Source organism: Protobothrops mucrosquamatus, unplaced genomic scaffold (assembly GCF_001527695.2).
Source record: "Protobothrops mucrosquamatus isolate PMUCROS unplaced genomic scaffold, P.Mucros_1.0 scaffold9, whole genome shotgun sequence".
NCBI classification, from domain to species: domain Eukaryota; kingdom Metazoa; phylum Chordata; class Lepidosauria; order Squamata; family Viperidae; genus Protobothrops; species Protobothrops mucrosquamatus.
This window is the reverse complement of record NW_015386396.1, coordinates 698,752-720,422: the sequence shown is the minus strand read 5'-3', so window position 1 is coordinate 720,422 and position 21,671 is coordinate 698,752. Positions and strand designations below refer to the sequence as shown.

General features: G+C 36.7%; 1 protein-coding gene across 1 annotated transcript in view; it reads left to right on the top strand.

The window, feature by feature from the left end:
* LOC107282568 (ATP-binding cassette sub-family A member 5) overlaps positions 1 to 8,917 on the top strand; it is a 49,551-nt gene extending 40,634 nt beyond the window's left edge. The window contains exons 29-39 of the mRNA XM_015810363.1: positions 94 to 212; positions 879 to 996; positions 1,103 to 1,194; positions 2,107 to 2,282; positions 3,302 to 3,377; positions 3,470 to 3,564; positions 4,258 to 4,377; positions 4,493 to 4,642; positions 6,625 to 6,704; positions 7,349 to 7,404; positions 7,815 to 8,917. Of these exons, the coding sequence (XP_015665849.1) occupies positions 94 to 212; positions 879 to 996; positions 1,103 to 1,194; positions 2,107 to 2,282; positions 3,302 to 3,377; positions 3,470 to 3,564; positions 4,258 to 4,377; positions 4,493 to 4,642; positions 6,625 to 6,704; positions 7,349 to 7,404; positions 7,815 to 7,922 (1,190 nt within the window). The 3' untranslated portion in view covers positions 7,923 to 8,917. The remainder of the gene's footprint in view (positions 1 to 93; positions 213 to 878; positions 997 to 1,102; positions 1,195 to 2,106; positions 2,283 to 3,301; positions 3,378 to 3,469; positions 3,565 to 4,257; positions 4,378 to 4,492; positions 4,643 to 6,624; positions 6,705 to 7,348; positions 7,405 to 7,814) is intronic.
* Positions 8,918 to 21,671: the final 12,754 nt, after the last annotated feature.

Sequence of the window (21,671 nt, the reverse complement as noted above, 5' to 3'; positions counted from 1 at the left end):
AACAAACTGTCTTGGCCTACTAGACAATATCTTTTTGCAGTCTATTTAGAAGTCCACAAGCAGAGATTGAATATGTTTTCCTATCCAGAGCTCCTACACGGCTCAAAGCCTGTAAATTCCTAGATGTATCACACGAAGATGATGGCGATGAAGATGTTATGGCTGAAAAGCTGAAAGTTAAAGAGATGATAACTTGTCAGGACTGTGAAGAGGTAAATGAGCCTGTCTTAATCCTTCCATCCTAATGACACTATTTATACAATAATACAGAAAATCCCAAAGGTGCTTTTTCAAGTAAGGCAACTGGACTTTCTTTGTTTTTCCTTAAAGACATTTCGCTTCTCATCCAAGAGGAAGCTTCTTGGATGAGAAGCGAAATGTCTTCAAGGAAAAACAAGTAAAGTCCATTTGCCTCTTGAAAAAGCACCTTTGGGACAACCATGACCTGGATGACTCTCCATAGACAATAACACAGAAAAGAAATAATTGACTAGGCCACATTTGCAGTTATTAACACAAAGAGAAAGTATACTGAGAATTAATTTCTCCAAGCATCAGAGAAAGCAACCTGTAGTAAAATCACAAAGAGACCTTTATCATTTACTTGAGCTTCATGGATTGATTATATCCTTGAACCAGCCATATTATTCCCCTCATTCTCAGTCCTGGGCACAGGAGAATGTAGAGAAATGTCAGATGGAACTGGCCTGAGAAACCCTGCACCCATTTTCATTTTTACATAACAACAGAAAAGGCTTCAGACTATTCCTACATATTGGCTAATTGTGCTGACTAAAAGAAATGATGCCCTTTGAAAGGAATTATTGTGCATCACATATTCATCCTGATTCAGTATAAACTCTTTTTTTTTTCTTTAGAGACCTGCAGTATTAGTCATCAGCTTACATAAAGAATATGATGGAAAGACCGATTTCCTTCTTGGAAGAAAAATGAAAAAAGTGGCAACCAACTATCTTTCACTTTGTATTAAGAAAGGTTATTTTTCAATTATTTACTACAGAATTACTTTGTCAAAAGTGGAACAATTAGCTTGTTGAAAAAAAATATCAGTTTTTCCCTTTTTTCCTTTTTCTTTTTTTAGGAGAAGTTCTGGGAATTTTAGGCCCTAATGGAGCTGGGAAAAGCACATTGATTAATATTCTAGCAGGAGAAGTTGAACCATCTTCAGGCCAAGTATATAATTTTGATCAAATCTTTGTATCTACTTTTCCCCACTATTTTTGCTTATTAATCACTATTGAGTTCCCATCCACAAGATTCACAGTACTTTCTAGGCAAAGGAAATGGATATTTCTTATTGAAATATATGTATTTCAGCATTGTTAATGACAGAATATCACTTGAAGTACATATTTTATTGCTAACTAGCACAGAAGTACCGAAACCTCATATGGATAACTAAATATAAATATTTGGTTCTTCAAAATTATGCCACCTGATGGGATCCAAACAGCATGTGTTGACTGTCAGAAAGCCTGCCCTCTGGAATTATCTCCCCCCCCTCTTCCCCCCATGGTCGGAGTTGTCCTGACTTTGCTGCTTTAAAGAGTTGTCTCTTTTCCTAGGCCTTGGTTTAGGAATATATGCCTTGGTGGTAATTTTATTGTGAGTGGTATATGAACTCTGAGTTATTCCCTTTGTTTGTGTTGCACTGAATGTGTTTTTAACTTTTATACTACCCAGAGCCATCATGAATTAGGTGGCCTATATATTTGATTTATAGCTCAGTCAGTAACATAGAAAAGATCCCTGCAATTAGCAATATTTGATCATATGGATTCATCCTCTATGTGGCTATATGTACAGATTTGATGTACTCTATTAATCTCAGCAATCAATAGAATATGGGAATAGGCATAAGAAATTAAATTAATCAATTTTATAAAAGAACAAAGACTATTGGAAAAATAAATTCATAAATACATGCTTATATTACATTGGAATATATTTTTGATAAAATAAAATGTTGCATTTTGTCTATTATATTTATTTAACATTAAGATTTTAGTTAATTCAGTTTTTCACAATCTCCTTTAACTGGAAATACTATGAAGGAATACTGAGAAGAGATTCTTGTATCCACAGGTGCTGATGGGAGATTATTGTTTAGGTGAAAATTCCATGGATAATTCCATGAAATACATGGGATACTGTCCACAGACAAACCCACTTTGGCCTAATATTACATTACAAGAACATTTTGAAATTTATGGAGCAATCAAAGGAATGAGTGCTAGTGACAGGATTGAAGTCATAAAATGGTAAGAATCTTTAAATTTTGTCTACATTAATTGTATTTTTTCTTACTGTGCAAAGACATGATCTTGTTGAAAATACTGATTATATTAATATTTTATAAATACTATAAAGATTCTAATATAGTTGGTTGTTTATTTACATCTGATATTTTTGTTTATTTATTTACTTATTGCCTGCCTTTTCACCAGAGTGACTTTATTTTTTAAAAAACAAATGGCACATTTCAATGTTTATATTTATTATTTTATATATATTTATTGGGGATAGTATTCTCTTTAGTTGCATATAGTTAAACATCAACATATATACAACAGATTAATGCAAGTCAAGGTGCCTGCACACACCATCAGTTTACTATATTATTAACGAAGGATATCTCAGTTTCTTCATTCTTGTACATATACTTCATAATTTTCCTTGAACAAAAGCAATTTACTAATTAACAAAAAAGCTTGTGCATCTAACCATGATAGATGTAATTCCAGTGATTACTATGAAGCTACTTTATATTTTATATTTGAATTCAATAAAATACCAGGTCCTTCATCACATATAATGGAAAAACATGTATAAATCCTGTAGACCTAACCCTGCCTTTAGACTTAATACCAACCAAAATGAGCAGAAAATCTTGTTATCAACATTCTGCAGTTTTCTGCTGAAGTTTTCAGAAGTGAATTCACCCCAAAATGGGGCTTGTGGGTTATAGTTATTGCTGCTATAAAATATTTGGAAACAGCACTATATGAAAACTTTAAAGAAGTATATGTAGGTATTCATGTCTGGTATTTATCATATTTGATGAGAGATTGAAAACATTATAGGAAGTCCTCGACGTCTGACCACAATTGAGCCAAAATTTCTGTTGTTAAGTGAGGCATTGGTTACCGTAAGTGAGTTGCTCCTTATTACAATGTTCTATGCTTTTATGAGTCAGGGTGCAGTTTCTTAAATGTGCAAATATTTAACCTTTATTAATACTCTCCTTTCAAGACTACAAAAATGTACTTGTTTTCTACAGCTTTTCCAAAGCACTTGATCTTAAGGAACATCTACAAAAGAGAGTGAAAAAACTTGGTGCAGGAGTCAAGCGAAAGGTATTTATTATTTTTAAAAAATGATTGTGCAAGTTGTGTTATATAAAGCAAATGGACAGCGAAGTAATGACTTCTGATTCTTTATTTTTCAGTTATGCTTTGCGTTAAGTATGCTTGGTAATCCTCATATTACTCTATTAGATGAGCCATCCACTGGTATGGACCCTATAGCAATACAGCACATGTGGTAAGTAGCCTCCAATAGTACAGGAAGGAAATAACATGTTGCTTTCTGTGTAATTTAAGTTGTAATTTAACGTAAGTGTTTTGTAAAGCATCTTACCCTTCTTTCACTATCAAAATTATGGCTTTCTAAGCTCTTGTTTCAACAAACAAGAGAGAAATTTCAACTGTTATTGAAGAATTTATCAAAGTTTAAATCTTTTAGATGTTTAACAATCGTTCAGAGAAAGAAAATAGATTCAGGAAAAGAAAGTTCACTAATTGAAAACAAACAAAAAAAATAGAAAATGAAATGGAATGGAAATGAGGAGATAATAGTGTACAAAGATGAAAGAAAGAGGAAGAGAGATAAGAATAGTTTATTCCTAAATGATTGAGTAGGTCATTTCTTAGTTCATCTACAGAGTTTTTTAAAATGTTCCCAAAGACAGACGTACAGTATAGACCCGCCATAGAAATCAGCAGGGATTATTATACATGTGTCCATCTATTTTATAGGTAGCTCCATCATTGTATATGGTGTAGAAAACCAAAAGTTTAGTGCTAACTTTTGCCGTTCCTTGGAGCTCAAGTTTGTGGAGGGGCCAGGAGATGATTTTACATCATTAAACATGACTGCATTGTTTAAAATCAGACCATTTACAGACTTAGTTAAGGAACCTATTCTTCTTTGTTGAGTGTGCATTATATTGTACAGGAAAGCAATCCGAGCAGCCTTTAAAAGTAAAGAGAGAGCGGCTATTCTGGCAACACATTATATGGCAGAAGCAGAGGCAATTTGTGATCGGGTGGCTATCTTGGTATCTGGAAAGTTAAGGTATTTCCTTAGCATCTAATTTTTTTTTTTTTAAAAAAAAAGGAAACTTAAAACATGATTGTGGACACTGAATTCATTATCTGTCTATCTCTTCTTTTCCCCACGTAATAAATAGGTACATTGGAACAGTTCAACATCTCAAGACTAAATTTGGCAGGGGATATTTTTTAGAAATGAAATTAAAAGAAACACCAGAATCACAGCACAAGGAATACCTTCAAAGGAAGATTTTAGGCATTTTTCCAAATGCAAATTGTCTGAAAAGGTAAAAGTTAATGGATTGATTCTAGATTTGGTAATGTGGAGTCTTAAAATTAGGCCAATTGAAATCTGAATTATTTAAAGGCAAAATAGTGCTTTAGAGCACCTAAGGAACTTATCTAACATCTTTCGTAAATCAAACACAATTTTTCCTAAGTTCTCCTATAAACTCAATGGTTATTACTTACCGTTGAGACTATTTAAATCAGCATGACTACAGGGGTAAGGAATGCTTCTTTAATCATATATTGATAACTTTGAGAAACCTTAATGTAATGCATCAGGCCTTTATATGTGGTGATTTATTTGTCAAATTTAGGTATCTCCCATCTCACTATCAGAGTGACTCTGGGTGCATAAAAGCATAAAAACCATGTAAAAACAGAATAATCAGTAAAAGGAGCCAGATATTTTATGCATATTAAAACATGTCTTTGTGTTGGCCTTCCCTAGCTGTTGTCACTTTTAATATTAGTGAATTATGTTTCAATCAGTGCTTTAATTCTGTTTTATTCTCCTTTTCTCTTACATTTATTGTATATTTTAATAACTACTGTAATCTACAGAATTTTTAAAATGTATGCTAAAGTTGTACTTTTAATACATGAATGGTATTAGACAGTGCTTTTTTTTGTAAAAAAAAAAAAAAAAGGTGCCGGAACTCATATACTTCATACAACCTGCCTTGCCTACCCTACAAGGTTCCATCCAAAAAAGGTGCCGGAACTCCGTTCTGGGCGTTCTATGACAATAAAAAGCCCTGGTATTAGAATATATATAGAACATTAGGCATATATATATATATTCTATGAATGTATTATGAAGAACAATCCATCGTTACAGATCCTTATTACTGTGCTACTTGCATAATTCTACTTGTAGATATTTTGTTGTTACTTTGGGATATTTTAATTCTGAATGAAACATGGACCTTTTCATATCAATATCCTTTACTGTTCAGGAGAAGCAATGAGAAAGCCAGAATGGAGAGCACTTGTTCAACTGTGGTTACTACCAGACTATTTAGCTCTTCTCTTATTCAAATAAATAAGTTTGAAATTATAAATCTAAAATCTTGCCCTTGTTAAGGTAGGCTTAATGTCATACTTGGAAGATTTTTGCTTAAGTATTAGTCTAATCAATTTAGCTACAAATAGGCAGAAGAAACACTAAATCCTATACTCAGAAGTGCAACAGTATCACACAAACTGATTATAACAATATAACACAGTTGCCAAAATGATTCACTGAAACATCTGTAAGAATGATCATGTGCCAGTAATGAGCAATTGGAGGGAACATAAAGTTGAGAAAGTAGTCAAGAAGGAACAGGTTAAAATATTGTGGGATTTCTGAATACAAACTGATTTAATTGTGATTAAAAAAAAGAAGGTGTGGATAATTGATGTGGCAATAGCAGGAGATAGAATAGAACAGAGGCCCCCAACCTTTTGGGCACCAGGGACCGGTTCTGTGGAGAAAGATTTTTCTGCGGACCAGAGGGAGCGTGATTTCATGTGCTGCCCACATCCAGTGGATGGGGCTTCACTTGTTTGCGTGGCCCGGTTGCTGGTATGCTGCAGCCTGGTGCCGGTCCACAGACTGGGGGTTGGGGACCCCTGGAATAGAAGATCACAAAGTATCAAGATAGGAAAATAGAAATAGAAAGATTATGACATAAACTGGCCATGGTGGTCCCAGTGGTTATTGGCACACTGGAAGCCATACCAGAAAATCTTGAAAAAAATTCAGAAAATCTGTGCATTGATAAAATTTTCATCTGTTAATTATAAAAGGTCACAATGCTTGGATCTGCACATATACTTCACCAATACATCATAACATCCTAGATTCTGAGAAGATCTAAAGAACAGCCAGCTGTGATTTCACATTGTTGTATATATAATAATAATTACTGTACATGGCTAAAGCCATGTACTTCTTATTGAAGCTTACTCTATTTTTTTTTTTTTACATTTTTTACAGTTTTGCTTCAATTTTGGCATATAAAATTCCAAGAGAAGATGTCCAGTCATTAGCATTGGTTTTTTCTAAACTGGAAGAAGGTAAGGAATTAATTTTCTAAGTACAATGAATATAATAGAACCTTCAAACTCACTTATCCACCTTAATTTTGTTAACCGAAATTTATTTTGTTGTCTATCATCACTAACATCATCCAACATTATGTTTCTATATGCATTTATCCTTTTATCCAACCTTTTGTTTTCTGGTAAGCTTTTCTCATATTGCTTTCTGATTAGCAGAGTTTATAGTTTTTCAGACTTGCTTTATAGAACACATCTATAGCATTAAAGCATCATGGCATTAAGTTCTCAAACATCATCACAAAGTTACATTGGAGGTATACACATGCTGCCGTGTTAATAACTGATGGTGTGCAACCTTTGGATGTGTGCACAGGAGCAAGAAAACGAAAAAAGCAGTGTTGTACTACCACAAGTGCCATCCCTTTTAACATGTGTTGTCATGCTGTTTGTACAAAATACCATGACACTTTCTTCAGGATGAATCCAACGGACACTTCTGACAATAGAATGTGGAAGTCAGAATTAGACATTAAATTGCCCATAAAGCCCCTCCCCAATCACCTTTTATTTCCTTTTTACTAATGCCTAATGGTATAAATGGTATAATATATATAGTCTCTCAGTAAATAATAAACAATTATTTCTGACAATTTTAACAGCAAAACATGCCTTTAATGTTGAAGAATACAGCTTCTCTCAAGCAACACTTGATCAGGTAATTTGATAAAAATGTACGGTACAAAATCATAATATGCCCTCCAAATGTATATTTTCCACAAATTTCAAAGCATTCTCTTTGTTATATGAAATTGTCATTTCCATCCATAATTTCATAAATGCCCATTTGTTTTCTTGTTCCGCCACAAGGGCACAGGCATATCATTCAAAGCCAACATTTCATTCACAATGTTATGAGAACAGGAAGATTTTTCTATACATGGAGTCTCAACCCATGACATGGAGAACCTTGTCCTTCTTCTTTCCGAGGTTTATCTCCAAATCCTTAAGAGATACAAATGAGCTGTGACTTTTGAATCTTTTAATTAACTCAAGTCACAAATCTGCCCACCTGTTGAATGGACTTCTAGTGAGGAAAAGCACTAATGCACTGTTCATTTCTTTTAGGTATTTGTGGAACTTGTGAAAGAACAAGAGGAAGAAGACAGCAATTTTGCTACATTAAATGGAACGATTAGTTGGGAAAGATCCCAGGAAGATCGAGTAATTTTCTGATTTGTTGCAAACTGAAGAATTTGGCTATTTCATTTTTCAGTGACTTTTTTGCCCTGAAAAATGATGCTTTTTTTTTAAACATGCACTGAGTACTATGAATATAAAACATACTCTTACACAGCTGAAAGAATTCACCTTCTTTGCCTTACTAATGCTATAGATAGGGTGAAATGGCTTTATTTTTTTAGCAATCTTATTAGAGTGCAAACCTACAATTAAGGGGCAATAGGATTGGCTAGATCTTTTTCTAAGTCTGCAGCAAGCATGGCATTTTGCATGTCAGGTAATATAGCCAATAAATCAGATTCTGCATTAATCTAGTATTTATTTTTATGAAAAATGCTCCAGTTGTGTGTTCCTTTATGCTTTGTTTTATAATGGGGTAGAAAGAGGTCAATGTACAATGAAATTTATAAAAATAATATTCTCCTCTGTGGGGTTGGGAAATCTAAAAGATTATAGGTGGAGGTACTCAAGGCTGCAAGGAGAAAGTAAAATCAGCAAAAATGAATAACCTCCACCTTCTTCAGGTAGCCCTCAGTTAAGTGACGAGCCTCCACTGTATTTTGCTCAATTCCATTAGCTGATTTTATAGGGCAGTGGATTTACCCTACTATTCATGAATATTTATGGAACTTTTTATATACAGTGCATTTTATGAAATTTTATTTTAAGAATCGCTTTATATTCCAAAGTACTTTTTTCTTGTTGTTTATGTTGCCAACCTATGTACAATAATCATTATATAATCAATGGGAGACAGTTTTTCCAAGAAGAATAAAAAAAGCCCAAGTATCCTTTTTCAGAAGGTACTGCTAAAGGCATTGTCAGTAAGTTTGCCAGTTCCTGGAACCTTTTGTCAGTTTTCATTTGAACACACTGTATATAATCCAAATAAAGCAGTTGCCTAAGCACTTACGGTAGCTTTTAAATAGTTGTTAATTAGGTGACTTGAAGCTCAGGTATATCTTATAATAAACAATTATTAATTAATCTACTTAAATTTGTATGTTTTGTTTTAAGTCTCTTAAACTGCTTAAGTAACAATGAGAAAGTTATTGATACAATAAATCCTCAAACTGATCTTTTCTTCTTGAATGAAACAATATCCTGATAACGTGAGATTAATATTGAAAATATGTCAGTATATTATGTTTTTAAACAAAACAGTGCTCCAAATGAGTGACATCTGCTTTTTACTTGTCATGCTTTCCACTTTCCTTTGAGGATTGGGAAAAAAAGCTACCTCCCATTAACTATAATTTATTCTGTGATAAAGATGTCATACCAAATAAAGACCATCTTTGAAATGGATATGTGAAAGAACAGGCAACTAGAACTGCTTTGCAAGTTGTGACAACCCAAGGGCCTATTACTCCTGGTAGTGATAGGACCGCTTTTGTATATAAACCACTTATGCTTGGTTGGAAAATCAAAATAACTGAAACTAAGAGTGGGAAGAATCTTTGCTCAGCATATGTTGAAATGCAATGCCATCTTTTCTCGCTCTTTGAACTTGTGTGGGGTATATGAAAGAGAGAAGGAGTGCATCTCTTAGTGTAGGATTGCGTTCCATAGTGACTTCCCTTAGGGTGGGAATCATTAACACTTTTTAGCTCTAAGGGGCCACATTAGTTACCAGATAGAAAATCGGGACACATCCTTTTGCAACCATCAAACATACAATCTATAACATAAAGACTAACCGATCTCCTGATGATTTTTGTCAAGATTGCTGCTTTCCCACTGATACTAGCCCAAAATGAGGATCTCTTTCCTATCAGTCATCTGATAGCATGGGTTTCTTTTTTCTTTCTGATTTGTATGCAGGCTACTAAAAATGCAGAGAAGACTTGCAGGGTATCTACTTGTGACTAAATGGGAGCAACTTTCAGCTATCCCTTTTCTAACTTAAGGTATTTACTTTTCCTCCTCTTAAGCTTTCAGAACAATTGGACTGAAGGTGTTCCATAAAAAGGTTAACTCCTGACTGCAGCAATAGGCAAAAGAGTTAGGAGAATCAAGACTAAAGGGATCTTAACTTGGAATTATTATTATTTAGCATATGGGATGCTACAATTAGTCAGGCAACTACAGTGTTACCACAAAGCAGTTATTTCACTGCCAAAGAGTGCTAGTCTCTTTAGTTTGTGCTCGTGAGCTTTCCAGAGTACACCCAAGGGGACAAACTAGCTTTGCACCAGAAAGAAGAGTAGTGTCTGTGGCATCCTCTGGGGCCTTTTCTCATCACTGAGGTCACCTTGCAATTGGGTGTTGCAATTGGGTGTTGTTCAGCACTGGCAGGGGTCTGACCATCCACACAAAACGTCACCTGTGGTATCTATTTATCTTCTCACATGTAAGATGCTTTCGAAACTGCTACCAGTAGGTGGGCAGAAACTGAGGCAAGTGATGGGAGCTCATTCCACCATGAAGTGCTAGAATTCGAACCGCCAGAGCAAAAACCATCTCCGATGTCTTTAAGCCACTGAGCCACCATGCCTCTTAACTTGGAGGTGGTGAGACATTTCATAGTTTTACTCAGGGCTTTTTTTTCTCATAGAACGCCCAGAACGGAGTTCCGGCACCTTTTTGGGATGGAAACTTATAGGGTAGGCAAGGCGGGTTGTATGACGTGTGTGAGTTCCGGCACCTTTTTTTTTTATATAGAAAAAAAGCACTGGTTTTACTGACATAAAGCCTTCTGCAGGTAAAATCCACTAGTTATTTCTTACCCACACACTTGATGGGACATAACTATAAGTGAATTGAAATGGCAGTTAATAGCATTCCCAGACCTCTAGGTGGAGCTGCTGCTTTGCTCTTTCAATATTTTATGCATATCTGCTTCTTCTTTTGGCAGCTACAGTTTTTCTTCATCCCAGTTGTGGGTTTTAGCCATAGCCAAGAAAAAGACACAGCCTGCAGAGAGGCAGTATACTTGAATAAATTCCAGTTGACTTAAGAAATTTGTCCATTTATAAATATAACGCATAAATGAAATTTTTGATCTGTTAGCTGGATCATTACCATCAAGGTTCTTGCTAGCTCGGTGAACAATTAAAGATACACGCACATGTCCACAAGCTTTAAAAATGTTACTGCAAATTCCTTTTGGACAGACAAGACAAATAACAGGAATAATTTATGAATGTCATAGTGGCATAGAAATCTTTGTTGAAGTAAACATCTGGTGAAGTAAACATCTTCTTTGTTGAAGTAAACATCTGGTGAAGTAAACATCTGCTTCTTTGTTGAAGTAAACATTTGGTGAGTTCATACAACATTCTGAAAGAAGCAAAAATTTACACCCACACCCCCACACACAAATATCATGATGATATATTGAAAGCTTCAGCTAGAAGCACCCAGATATCACTGCTAGAGTAAGGTGCAAAGTCACGTGGAAAAGTTTCTTCAGTCAGGATATTAAGAGATGCTTCATAATAAAATTGTTGCCTTGGATTCTGTTTTTCTGTGCGTTTTCTGACTGGTACAGCCAGAGAAGTCGGCTTTCCTAATCACATTGTTATTATTTCATTTGTCCATCTCATTCAAATCTTCTACTCTTCACTTTTGTTATTTAACCACTGACCATGGGCAGGGTGGCAGTAGTGACTTTTGCACTATTTGGCAACTGTACCTTTTTTTTAAAAAAAAGACGATTTTTTTTCTAGTACAAAACCAGTTTAAGGTTATAATTTAATGCATGGACTGGTACCACATCAAAAAATTGGATTTCTCTTTGCATACAATCCATATTTTTGTTTTTTTAGAAAACCCAGATCAGAATAGGGTTTTAGTAATATGAATAGAATTTAATAAGGCCAATAAATTTATCTGATGCTTTATATTATTGATGCTCAATTTTAGCTTAACATTTAATAGCAAGCGCTACTCTTTTAATATGATATAGTATATAATATACTCATTTATAATGATGTATTAGAAAGTTTTAACCTTCATAACATTTCTAAATCTCTGGTTTATTGTCTTGTTTTACTCTTTTTCATGTGTCTTTTTAGATGTTCCTTTATAGTTTTAAAAACTTTTTTTCTTTAAAGGGTCTATTACAAATACTTGTTTTTAAAAAATGATTGCTCTGTTTGTAGTCAATGTTTTTTATGTTGTTATTGTTTTGTTGTTTTCTTTTTTTTCTGTATTCTAATTTTTGAGAAAAATAAAAATGTATTTAAAAATGATTACAAGGTAAGTGAAAAGTAACTATTATAGGTAAGAGACCAGGATATAATGAAATAACACAAAACAACAAAGTACTGTAAAGTAACTGAGCTTTTGAAATGAAGGTAATTCCTGAGTAAATTACCCAAAATTGAGTAAGCATGTTTTTTTGGGGGGGGGGGGGATAATGACACATGAACCCATTATCCATCACCCCAGTGGCTTAAAGATTGCCAAATTTACTAACATGCATATGAAAATCTTCCAGAGTATTCCTATTAAGACGAAAATTAATGAAATCACCAGTAGCAAGATCATTCAAGATATTCTTTTTATAACATAGGTAGTTCTTGAATTACAACAGTTTGTTCAGCAACCATTTGAATTTACAGATGGTGCTGAAGAAAGGGATTTATGACAGGTTCTTGAAGTTCAGTAAGACTTTCTGATAAGCTGTTTTGGGTAATAAAGGAAAAAGTTTTGAAAGCATTGGCTTAAAGTATGGTTAAGCACAGGAGCTGCTCTATTATGATTTGGGCTTCTGTGGCACCCAGCAGCACAGTGTATATTGTGCAAGGGGATGGAAGAATAGATTCATTAACGATCAAGAAGTTAACATCCCAGTTACTGAAGCAATCAAATCTGACATGACAACAATCTGATAATTCCAATAAAAAAATAGTATTTGCAGGAAGAAAAATAAATGTTTGGGTATGATCTTGGCATTCCCTAGACTTAAATATTATGGAATATCTGTCAAATATTCAGGGCATGCTATTTCTAGAAAAGTTCTGCATAGAAAAAGAGAGAAAAAAAAATCAAAAGACAAGGAGAGAAATGTCTTAGATTTCCACAGAAAGTGTTTGGAAGCTGTTATTCTTGCCATAGATCAGGGGTGTCAAACTGCCGGCGTGTGGGCCGGTTTCATCATACTGGAGCCGCGCCCACCCCATTGCCGGCAATGGCAAAAAAGCTCCGATACGTCGCGCAACGTCACGTGACGTCGCGAGTTTGACATGTCTGCCATAGATGGTTTCACAAAGCACTGCCTGAAATGGCATGTCATATTCACCATTTTCTTGTTTTGAACCTGTAAATGATTGCACACAAACTATAAACATGCATTCAAATTTGCAAAAATATGTCATGTTGAATATGTTGAACATGTAGAGGTTGTGCCAACTTCACTTAGAGATTTGCTGAAACATATAATTTCAGGTAGTCCTCGACTTACAACAATTGTACTCAAAATTACTGTTACTGAGTGAGACAGTTAAGTGAGTTTAGCCCTAATTTGTCACAGTTGTTAAGTGAATCACTGCATTGATTAAGTTAGTAACATGGTTGTTAATTGAATCTGGCTTTCCCATTGACTTTGCTTGTCAAAAGGTTGCAAAAGGAGATCACATAACCCCAGGACACTGCAACAGGTAGTTCTTGACTTACAACCATTTGTTCAGTGGCCGTTTAAAATTACAATGGCACTGAAAAAAGTGACTTATGATCGGTATCCACACTTACTGTATGACTGTTGCAGTATCTCCATGGTCATATGATCAAAATTTGGTTGCTTGGCAATTGGCAAGTATTTATGACAGTTGCACTCTCCCAGATCATGTGATTGTCATTTCCCAGCAAGCAAAGTCAGTTAAGATTCACTTAATGACCACATGATTCGTTTTATAACTGTGGCAAATGGCTGTAAAATGGAACAAAATTCACTTAACTGTCTTGCTTAGCAGCAGAAATTTGGGGCTCCATTGTGGTCATAAGTCGAGGACTACCTGTACTCAATTCTACATGCTGTAGGGCTGGAAGGAGGTATTGGGCCCAGCCCCACAACTTCTGCTTCCCCTAATGGCACCACAAGAGGCTACTGGAAGTTTCCGGAAAGAAAATAAAAGTAACATAGTTACCCCCTGAGGGAGCCTGGAAAATATGTCTGGAGATAGAGAAAAGCCCGCCAAAAGTTAAGTCATGTGGTGAGGTAAATGCATTCAACCAATCAAAATTGCTGATGTAATTTCTAAGATGTATAAATGCCTGTTGTGAGGGGATATGGTGTATAATTGGTATAGGTAGTTTTATCTAGAAAAACTCCATTTTGTTGGGAGGAGGCAAAGCCCTTCATTTTGATTTTAGATGTTTTCCTTTTGGGCCTCTCACCTTTGCCCAAAAATTCCTGGAAGGCTCCCTGATAGCCTTATTAAGGAACTCAAACCATCCCAGCTGTTGATTCAGAGCTAATGTTCCTTTCCTGATGCAGGTAAATTAGCTAGAAAGCTTTGCGTACTTAATTACCAGCTTTTTAGTATTTTTAGTAATGCTTTATTAACGAACCCACCTTCTGGGAGCACTGTCCTCTGCCAGGGATGTGAATATTTTATTGTCTGTGGCCTATTGCTTGTTAATGATCATGTGCCTTGCTTTCCCAAAAGTGTATAAAAGCTATGCTCATTTGTGTATTGGGGAGGGTTTCTCAATTTTTGATTTAATCCCAAAAGCACATTTCTTTGCACTATACAAAATAAACAGGTTGCAATTTCCCACCTTGTATAATAATTGCTAATTTGCACAAGGGAAAAACAAAATCAGCATTTGACTGGGCCAATTAATAGTTTGGAGCACTAGGTTTGGACTTTAATCCTGAGCATGAGTTCTTCCTGTGCAGAAATAAAGTTCTTAATATGTTCCCATTCATCTTTCTGTGGTTATTGACTAATTCACACCAGGTGAAAGAAACTACACTGGGCCAACACTTCCAACTTACTCAAATGTTCCTCAGCCATGTTAGCCTTAGGTGCCAGATTGCTAGGCTCTCCTCTGGGCTGATGTTCATCTGGGACATTTTTCCAACTCTGACCTACCTATTATGTTAGTAAATACATGTAATATGTATATACTCAATGCCTGCACCTCCCTTCCCACTGGCGTTAGGGCAACCTGAAAAAATGATGTGGCTCCTTTAATGAGTCATGGGATTCAGGCATTTATTTTCCCACACATTCCAAAGCCCTTTCCCCATTCAAATTCAAAGTAGTACACAGACATAATCCTGATCTTAATTATTGGGGAGATTAAGTGATAGATGAAACTATAGATATATTGTACTCTACAACCATCTGGTTCATGTCTGTCAATACAAGCAGTTGAAAATCTGAGCAAAAGGTTACATGTCAAAATAATAATTTAGAACACAAATGCAAGATGTTTTTTACAGCTACACACAGACTGTAATCGTATTTAGAGGAGGGACCCTTCTGCTGTGGAACAGCTCAGTGTTAATAACACCACTCCCACAACACTCTTAGCCCAGTCAGGGTCTAACACAGAAAAATACTTTGTGATACTGGCAACAAAAAAAATGTTAATTGGGTCAAAAGTCTTCATTTTGCAAAATTACCCAGTAATAGCAATGCTTCATTATTTCAGCAGCTTTTTAGTCAGAAAAGCATCAGTAAATGTGGAAAAGGAAGGAAGGGGGGGGGAGTACAAGTGGGGTTGGAAAGGAAGGACACAGATGTACTCTAAGCCTTAACTTGCAAAAAAACAACAACCACAAAATCACCTTTCTAATTATGCTTCATTCATCAAATTGCCCCTGATAGGCCATCCCCTAGAACAGTGTTTCTCAACCTTCACAATTTTAAGGCATGTGGACTTCAACTCCCAGATGAACTCCACTGAAAATGTGAGTTTTTTTGTGATTGGGATGTTTTGTTTTACCTTGGGCACTATGGGTTATTGGCTGTAGCTATTGTTTTAATACTTGTAGGCCATCCACAATTCCTGTTGCAAGATGAGCAGCTATTATAGTGGTTTGTTGCACAGTCAGCCAAATGTTTAAAGTGGATTTGGCAACTTTATCCACCTATCAAGTATTCCAAGACCCTCCCAAGGACTTGATATAGGCAAATGTTTTTGCATAATGGTGTTAAATCTATTGTTGCAAGTTGTAAGCTATTCCAAGTCAGTTTTGCAATTGACTGATGGGGATTTTGTCAATTACAGTAGGATGTTCAAGTGGTGCTCCAATTGTTTTGGGATTGCACCCAAGGAGCCTCTTACTGTAGGCACTATCTTTTTTTTTGCCACAGTTGTCTATTTGCAGGTCTACATACTTTGTGATTTTCTCCAGTTTTTTTTCTCTTCTATCTTGCTGTCTCCAGGTACTGCAATATCCATTATCCAGACTTTTTCATCTTTCTTATCAAAGTTGTTAAATTTGGCGTATTGTGAGGCAGATGCTTGTCTGTTTGAATTCTAAAGTCCCAGAGCACTTTTTCATTATTTTGTCTATTTTGTGGTCCCACAAGTTGTTGCTTGCAGGCAAGTGGTATTCCTTGCAGTTCTTCCTGTGCACCATTCTTGCTACTTTGTAATCAGTCTATGTGACTTTCTTGCAGGTGGTCGACTTTCTTCAGCTTCTTTTAGAGCAGGGGTGTCAAACTGCTGGCCCACAGGCCGGATGCGTCATTGGGAAACCACGCCCATCCCATTGCCAGCAATGGCGAAAAAGCTCCGATACGTTGCATGATGTCACGTGACGTCACGAGTTTGACATGTCTGTTTTAGAGACAGCATTTGCTGTCTGTTGCTGCCTTCTCAATCCTGGCTTTATATGCATTTGTTCTTAAGGCTTGATCTTCTGCAGCCATAGTTAGCCCCTCTATTTCTTTCTGCTCTTAGCCATTGTTCTTGATGCTATTTGCTTTGCCTGCTTATTTAAGTATTGACCATGTAATACTTTTCCTTACCATGTTTCTTTTCTATTCTTCATTTAGTCTTTCTTTTAGGCCAGTTTGGTCTCTTTCGTAGTGTATTCAGTAAGCCTTCATGATGTACTAGCTTTAGTGCATCTTCTTCTCCTCTGTCCTTCAGATATTTTTTCTGTTAAGTATTCTGTTCGATACGACATTGAAGAGGCAGTAGGTGAAACACAACTTTCTTTATTACAAAGTCAAAACCGAAACTAACAAGCACGTGCTCCACCCATACTTATACACTCAGCCTAAAGATGGCAGCCAATAGGAGCACAGTATTCTCCTGCTTAAATACAAAACAAGTAGTCTGCAGACAGAAAGTCTGGTCTGCTGGCCACGTGGCCAGCTAACCGTTTCTTCACAGTTCTCAACATGTTGATTCACAGACTTTACTCAATACATTACACTTTCAATGCTCCTTTTATTTCTTCAATTGCCTTGGAACATTCCATGTATACTGTCAAGCCCCTGTCCAGTGGTGGGATTCAGCCGGTTCACACCACTTCAGCAGAACCGGTAGCTAATTTTTTGTTGCCCAGGCCCAGAATGGACTTCCGGAAGTGACATCCACACAGAGAACCGGTTGTTCACATATTTGAATCCCATCACTGCCCCTGTCAGAGCCTGAATCTGCAGAGGAAGATGAGCCAGAACTGGAGCCAACAGAGATCGAGGGGGAGACATCGTTGGCTTCGGAGGAATATGACAAGGAGCAGGCCGAGGCGGGCCAGGGCCTTTCAGGATTGGGATGGTTTGAAGGCAGGGAGGAACGGGCAGGATGAACATGAGAGACAGAGCTCAGGCGATGAGCAAGGACCACCCCCTCCTGATCCTCAAGCACGGAGAGTGGAGAGGAGGAGGGAACAGTGCAGGTGGACCTGACTACTCAGGAGGAGAGCACCCTGCCTCTTTCCACAAGGCACACCTGGGGACTGGGACTTAAGGAGCTGCTGTGGAAACAAATGCTAAATTATTGGAAGTTTGTGTGCTGTTGCTGATGTTGGAAACAATCCTCTGATCTCCTGTTCTGTGTTGAGATTGCCATGGCTTCTCTTCTAAGGCAGTTATGCAATGGAGTTGTAGCCAAGGGAAGGATGTGGGAGTCAAGCCTGACAGGAAAGGGAGTGGTAACATAACCTCTCACTGTTCTGGAACCGACCAAAGGGATCTGTGCATGTGATGTGGCAGCTCTACCTTTCTAAGATGCTATTGGTTGGGAAGCTCTAGGAAAATCTACATGTGGAACCTACATATATACACAAATAACTTTCTACTTCAAATCCACTTCAATATCACCTGCAGATTCCATTGGGGTGGAAGAGGCAAAGCAAGCAAGCCTCTAATATTTGGTTTTTAATTTGGTTTTAGAAGGGTTTTATTTTTGTATATTGTTATTGTATCTGTTTTTGTATCTGTTTTTAATATGCTGTGCACCGCCCTGAGTCCTGCGGGAGAAGGGCGGTATAGAAATTAAAATAATAATAATAATAATAATAAAAAGAAGAGTGCCTCAAATCCTTTTCATAATCACATCCCTGAACAATATGTTAGAGATCTGGTTCAGCTAATTACTACCCAACTGAGTAAACAACTGAAATGCTGCTGTTAGATTGCAAAATTGGAGCTCAGCCCTGGCCATGGATTTCTGGGCTGCTCTTCGCATTTTGAATTCCAAAATGATATGATGCCAAGTTTCTTACTGTTCCTTTTACTTCCTACTATTCAAGCACTTAAGCAGCATTATGAAGCATTACACAATTATCAGCTTTAGTATGACTGATAAGTAAAACCATCGTTTAAGCTTTTGACTGGACTAATTGAATAGCAAGGAAAATACTCCAATTAGCCTTTGCAGACAATGCCAATGTTATGAAGATCTATTCAGAGGAAGACCCACTGTTTTCCAGAAGACCTACTGTCAAGGAAGGATGCATGGATAGGATTATAAACCTAATTCATGCAAGAAGTGAGGACTCTGAGAGCAAATTATAGGGTGTAAAATGTCCAGGCTTCAAACTTAATTATATTTATGTCAGAGAGAATTATGGAATTGTACTGTAAATCCCATATCACTTAAAATGTGAGTGATCTCAATCAATGGACTTCAGTTCAAGCACAGAGAGGGAATGGCACTCGCAGGTGGAGTTCCATTGATATGACAATCTCTAGTCTGGGCATCCAGCAATGAGGCAAGATGGCAATGCATTAATGATATCATCTATTTGGAAAATGAGGAGATAAGATAATTAAAAAGCTTACTTGAGGCAAGTAAGTTAGGCTGGAATTTCAGCAAAAGACTTAAAAGCAACTATTTCTACTTTTCTGTATCTTATTTCATCAATACAGCCTCCAAAAAGCCACAGGCTCTTCCAACTCTCCTGTTTTCCAGCATTTTCTTCTGACTCACCAAATTCAGTGTATTTCAACAGCTGGACTATTGAAAGAAAACAACATGTCACAATTTGGCAAACAGTTTTTTTTGCTGAAGTATGATGGTACAGCATTGGGCAACAACTTTGGAAATGAATTCTTGACTATATCTTTTCTTAAAAACTGAAAAATACATAATATAAACTGATTTTTTTTCAAACATAAACATTTTAACCATGGAAGTAATTTTGCATAATTCTCCATACTATACATATAAATGTGTACTTCATGACCAATAAGGCCCCAAAACTATAAGAAGTGCATTAATTAACAATTATATTGAAACATTTTAGAATACAGTTGTTTTACAACATTTGCTTGTTATTCTGCCACTTTGTAAATTGTTTAAAAAACCATTCACACTGGTCATTCCAATATTAATCAGTAAGCACCTAATTTACACAATTCTGCAAATCTTTCTACTATCTGAACATTTTGTAATATTTTATTTTTCATATAGGTTTTCCTTGCCATGTCGAGTTTTCTCCATTCCATCAAGTCTTGATATAATTTCCACCTTCTTCCAATGTGTCATGGTTCTGACAGACGAATAAAGCAGAACGACGCTTACAAATTCCTCGAAGAACATATTTATTGTTACAAAGTATTGGCACCGTCAAAAGTGAAACCAATTCTGAATTCCCCATAACAATCCCTCAGATACAAAGTATAAAGTTCCACCCCCAAAACTATGTAATTGACTACGTTCCCCAATAAATGCATTTGGTAGGCTTTCTTATACAACCCCCAGTCCCTGATTGTGGGAGCAATAGATGACCTTGGTTCCCACGGAACAGCTGATTGTTTTGACTAGCGAAGCAGCTGGGCAAGCCCCCTCCCTCCGTTCCATGTGGCAACTTCAAATGAAAGGGGGGAAAAAATGGCTGCAGCCAGGCTCATTTATTTGTTCATTTGAACTCATTTGTTCCGACATGCAAACATGCTTCCTCTCACTCCTGCACTCTTCTTCTTAGCAAACACTTTGAAAATTCATAGCTGTACCTAAAATTCACATACTCCAACACTCATCCTGTTATACTGCTTTCTTTTATCCAGGGCTTCTGCTTACAGTCCATGGTCAGGCCTCCATTCAATCATTCTGCTAATTTTCTAACCTGGGATGGGCAACCTCTGATCCTGAGTAATATTTTGCGGATCATTTATGTCCTCCCTTTATTACTATGATGATTGAAACTGAATGCAAATATTCTCGCCGTTTTGAAGTCGAAAAAAGTAATAAGCACTAAAATTGTCATATTACACTTTCAACAATCTCTCTCCAATCTTCCCTTATTCACATCTATTAACATTACTTTGAATAATTATCACCTAAGGCTCCTTGCATTTGCTATCACACATTTCTAATGGCCAGGAAATCTCAGGAACTCTTGAACTGCTGCTGGGAATTTGGCAGCCTACATTCATCTGACCACCAAATCGTCTTCTTTAACAAGTCTGAATATGGACTTTAAGCTCTGGTGATGCATGGTGATGCAGACTTTTTCAATGAGCTGAACCCATTTTTTGGTAGATTTGAGGCATCAAACAGCATCCCTGTGAGGAAAGCTATGCCCCATCTTGATGAGCAAGTGCTTAGCTTTGATATTACCTCTGTCCGGAGAACATTGCAGAAAGTTAAAATTTAGAAAGGAGCAGGTCCAGATAATATCGCTGGGCATGTTCTTAGGGAATGTGCAGACGGGTTGGCTTGTGTTCTTACAGATACTTTCAATCTTTCATTGCAACAGACAGTAGTCCCATCGTGTTTTAAGATGGTCATTATTTTGCCAGTGCCAAAAAGTCTACAAGTACAGGTCTCAATGATTACCATCCAGTTGCACTTACGTCCATCATTATGAAATGTTTTGAGAGGTTGATAAAGGACATTATTGTATCCAGCCTCCCTCCAATATTTGACTCACTTTAGTTTGCTTACTGTCCAAATCGCTCTACAGAGGATGCTATTTCTTCTGTTATCCATCTGATCTTGGCACACTTAGAGGAAAGAAACACTCATGTGCAAATGCTGTTTGTCAACTTCAGTTCAGCATTTAATACAATCATTCCTCAGCATCTAGTAGACAAACTGGGCCTTTTAGGCTTTAATACTCCTTTGTGTAACTGGATTCTGGATTTTCCTATTGATAGGCCCCAGTATGTGCGAGTTGGGACTAATATTTCCAGGGCTTTTTTTCAGCCGGAACGCGGCGGAACCGCGTTCCGGCACCTTTTTCCGGGCCGGCCGCACCGGAAATAGCCCCTCCCACACCGGAAATAGCCCCTCCCAAATTTTACTTGCATTCCTGTTCTCTAAAGGGGCGGTCCTAGGGTTTGATGAGGGCGTGGCCAGGTTTGAGTTCCGCCACCTTTTCTC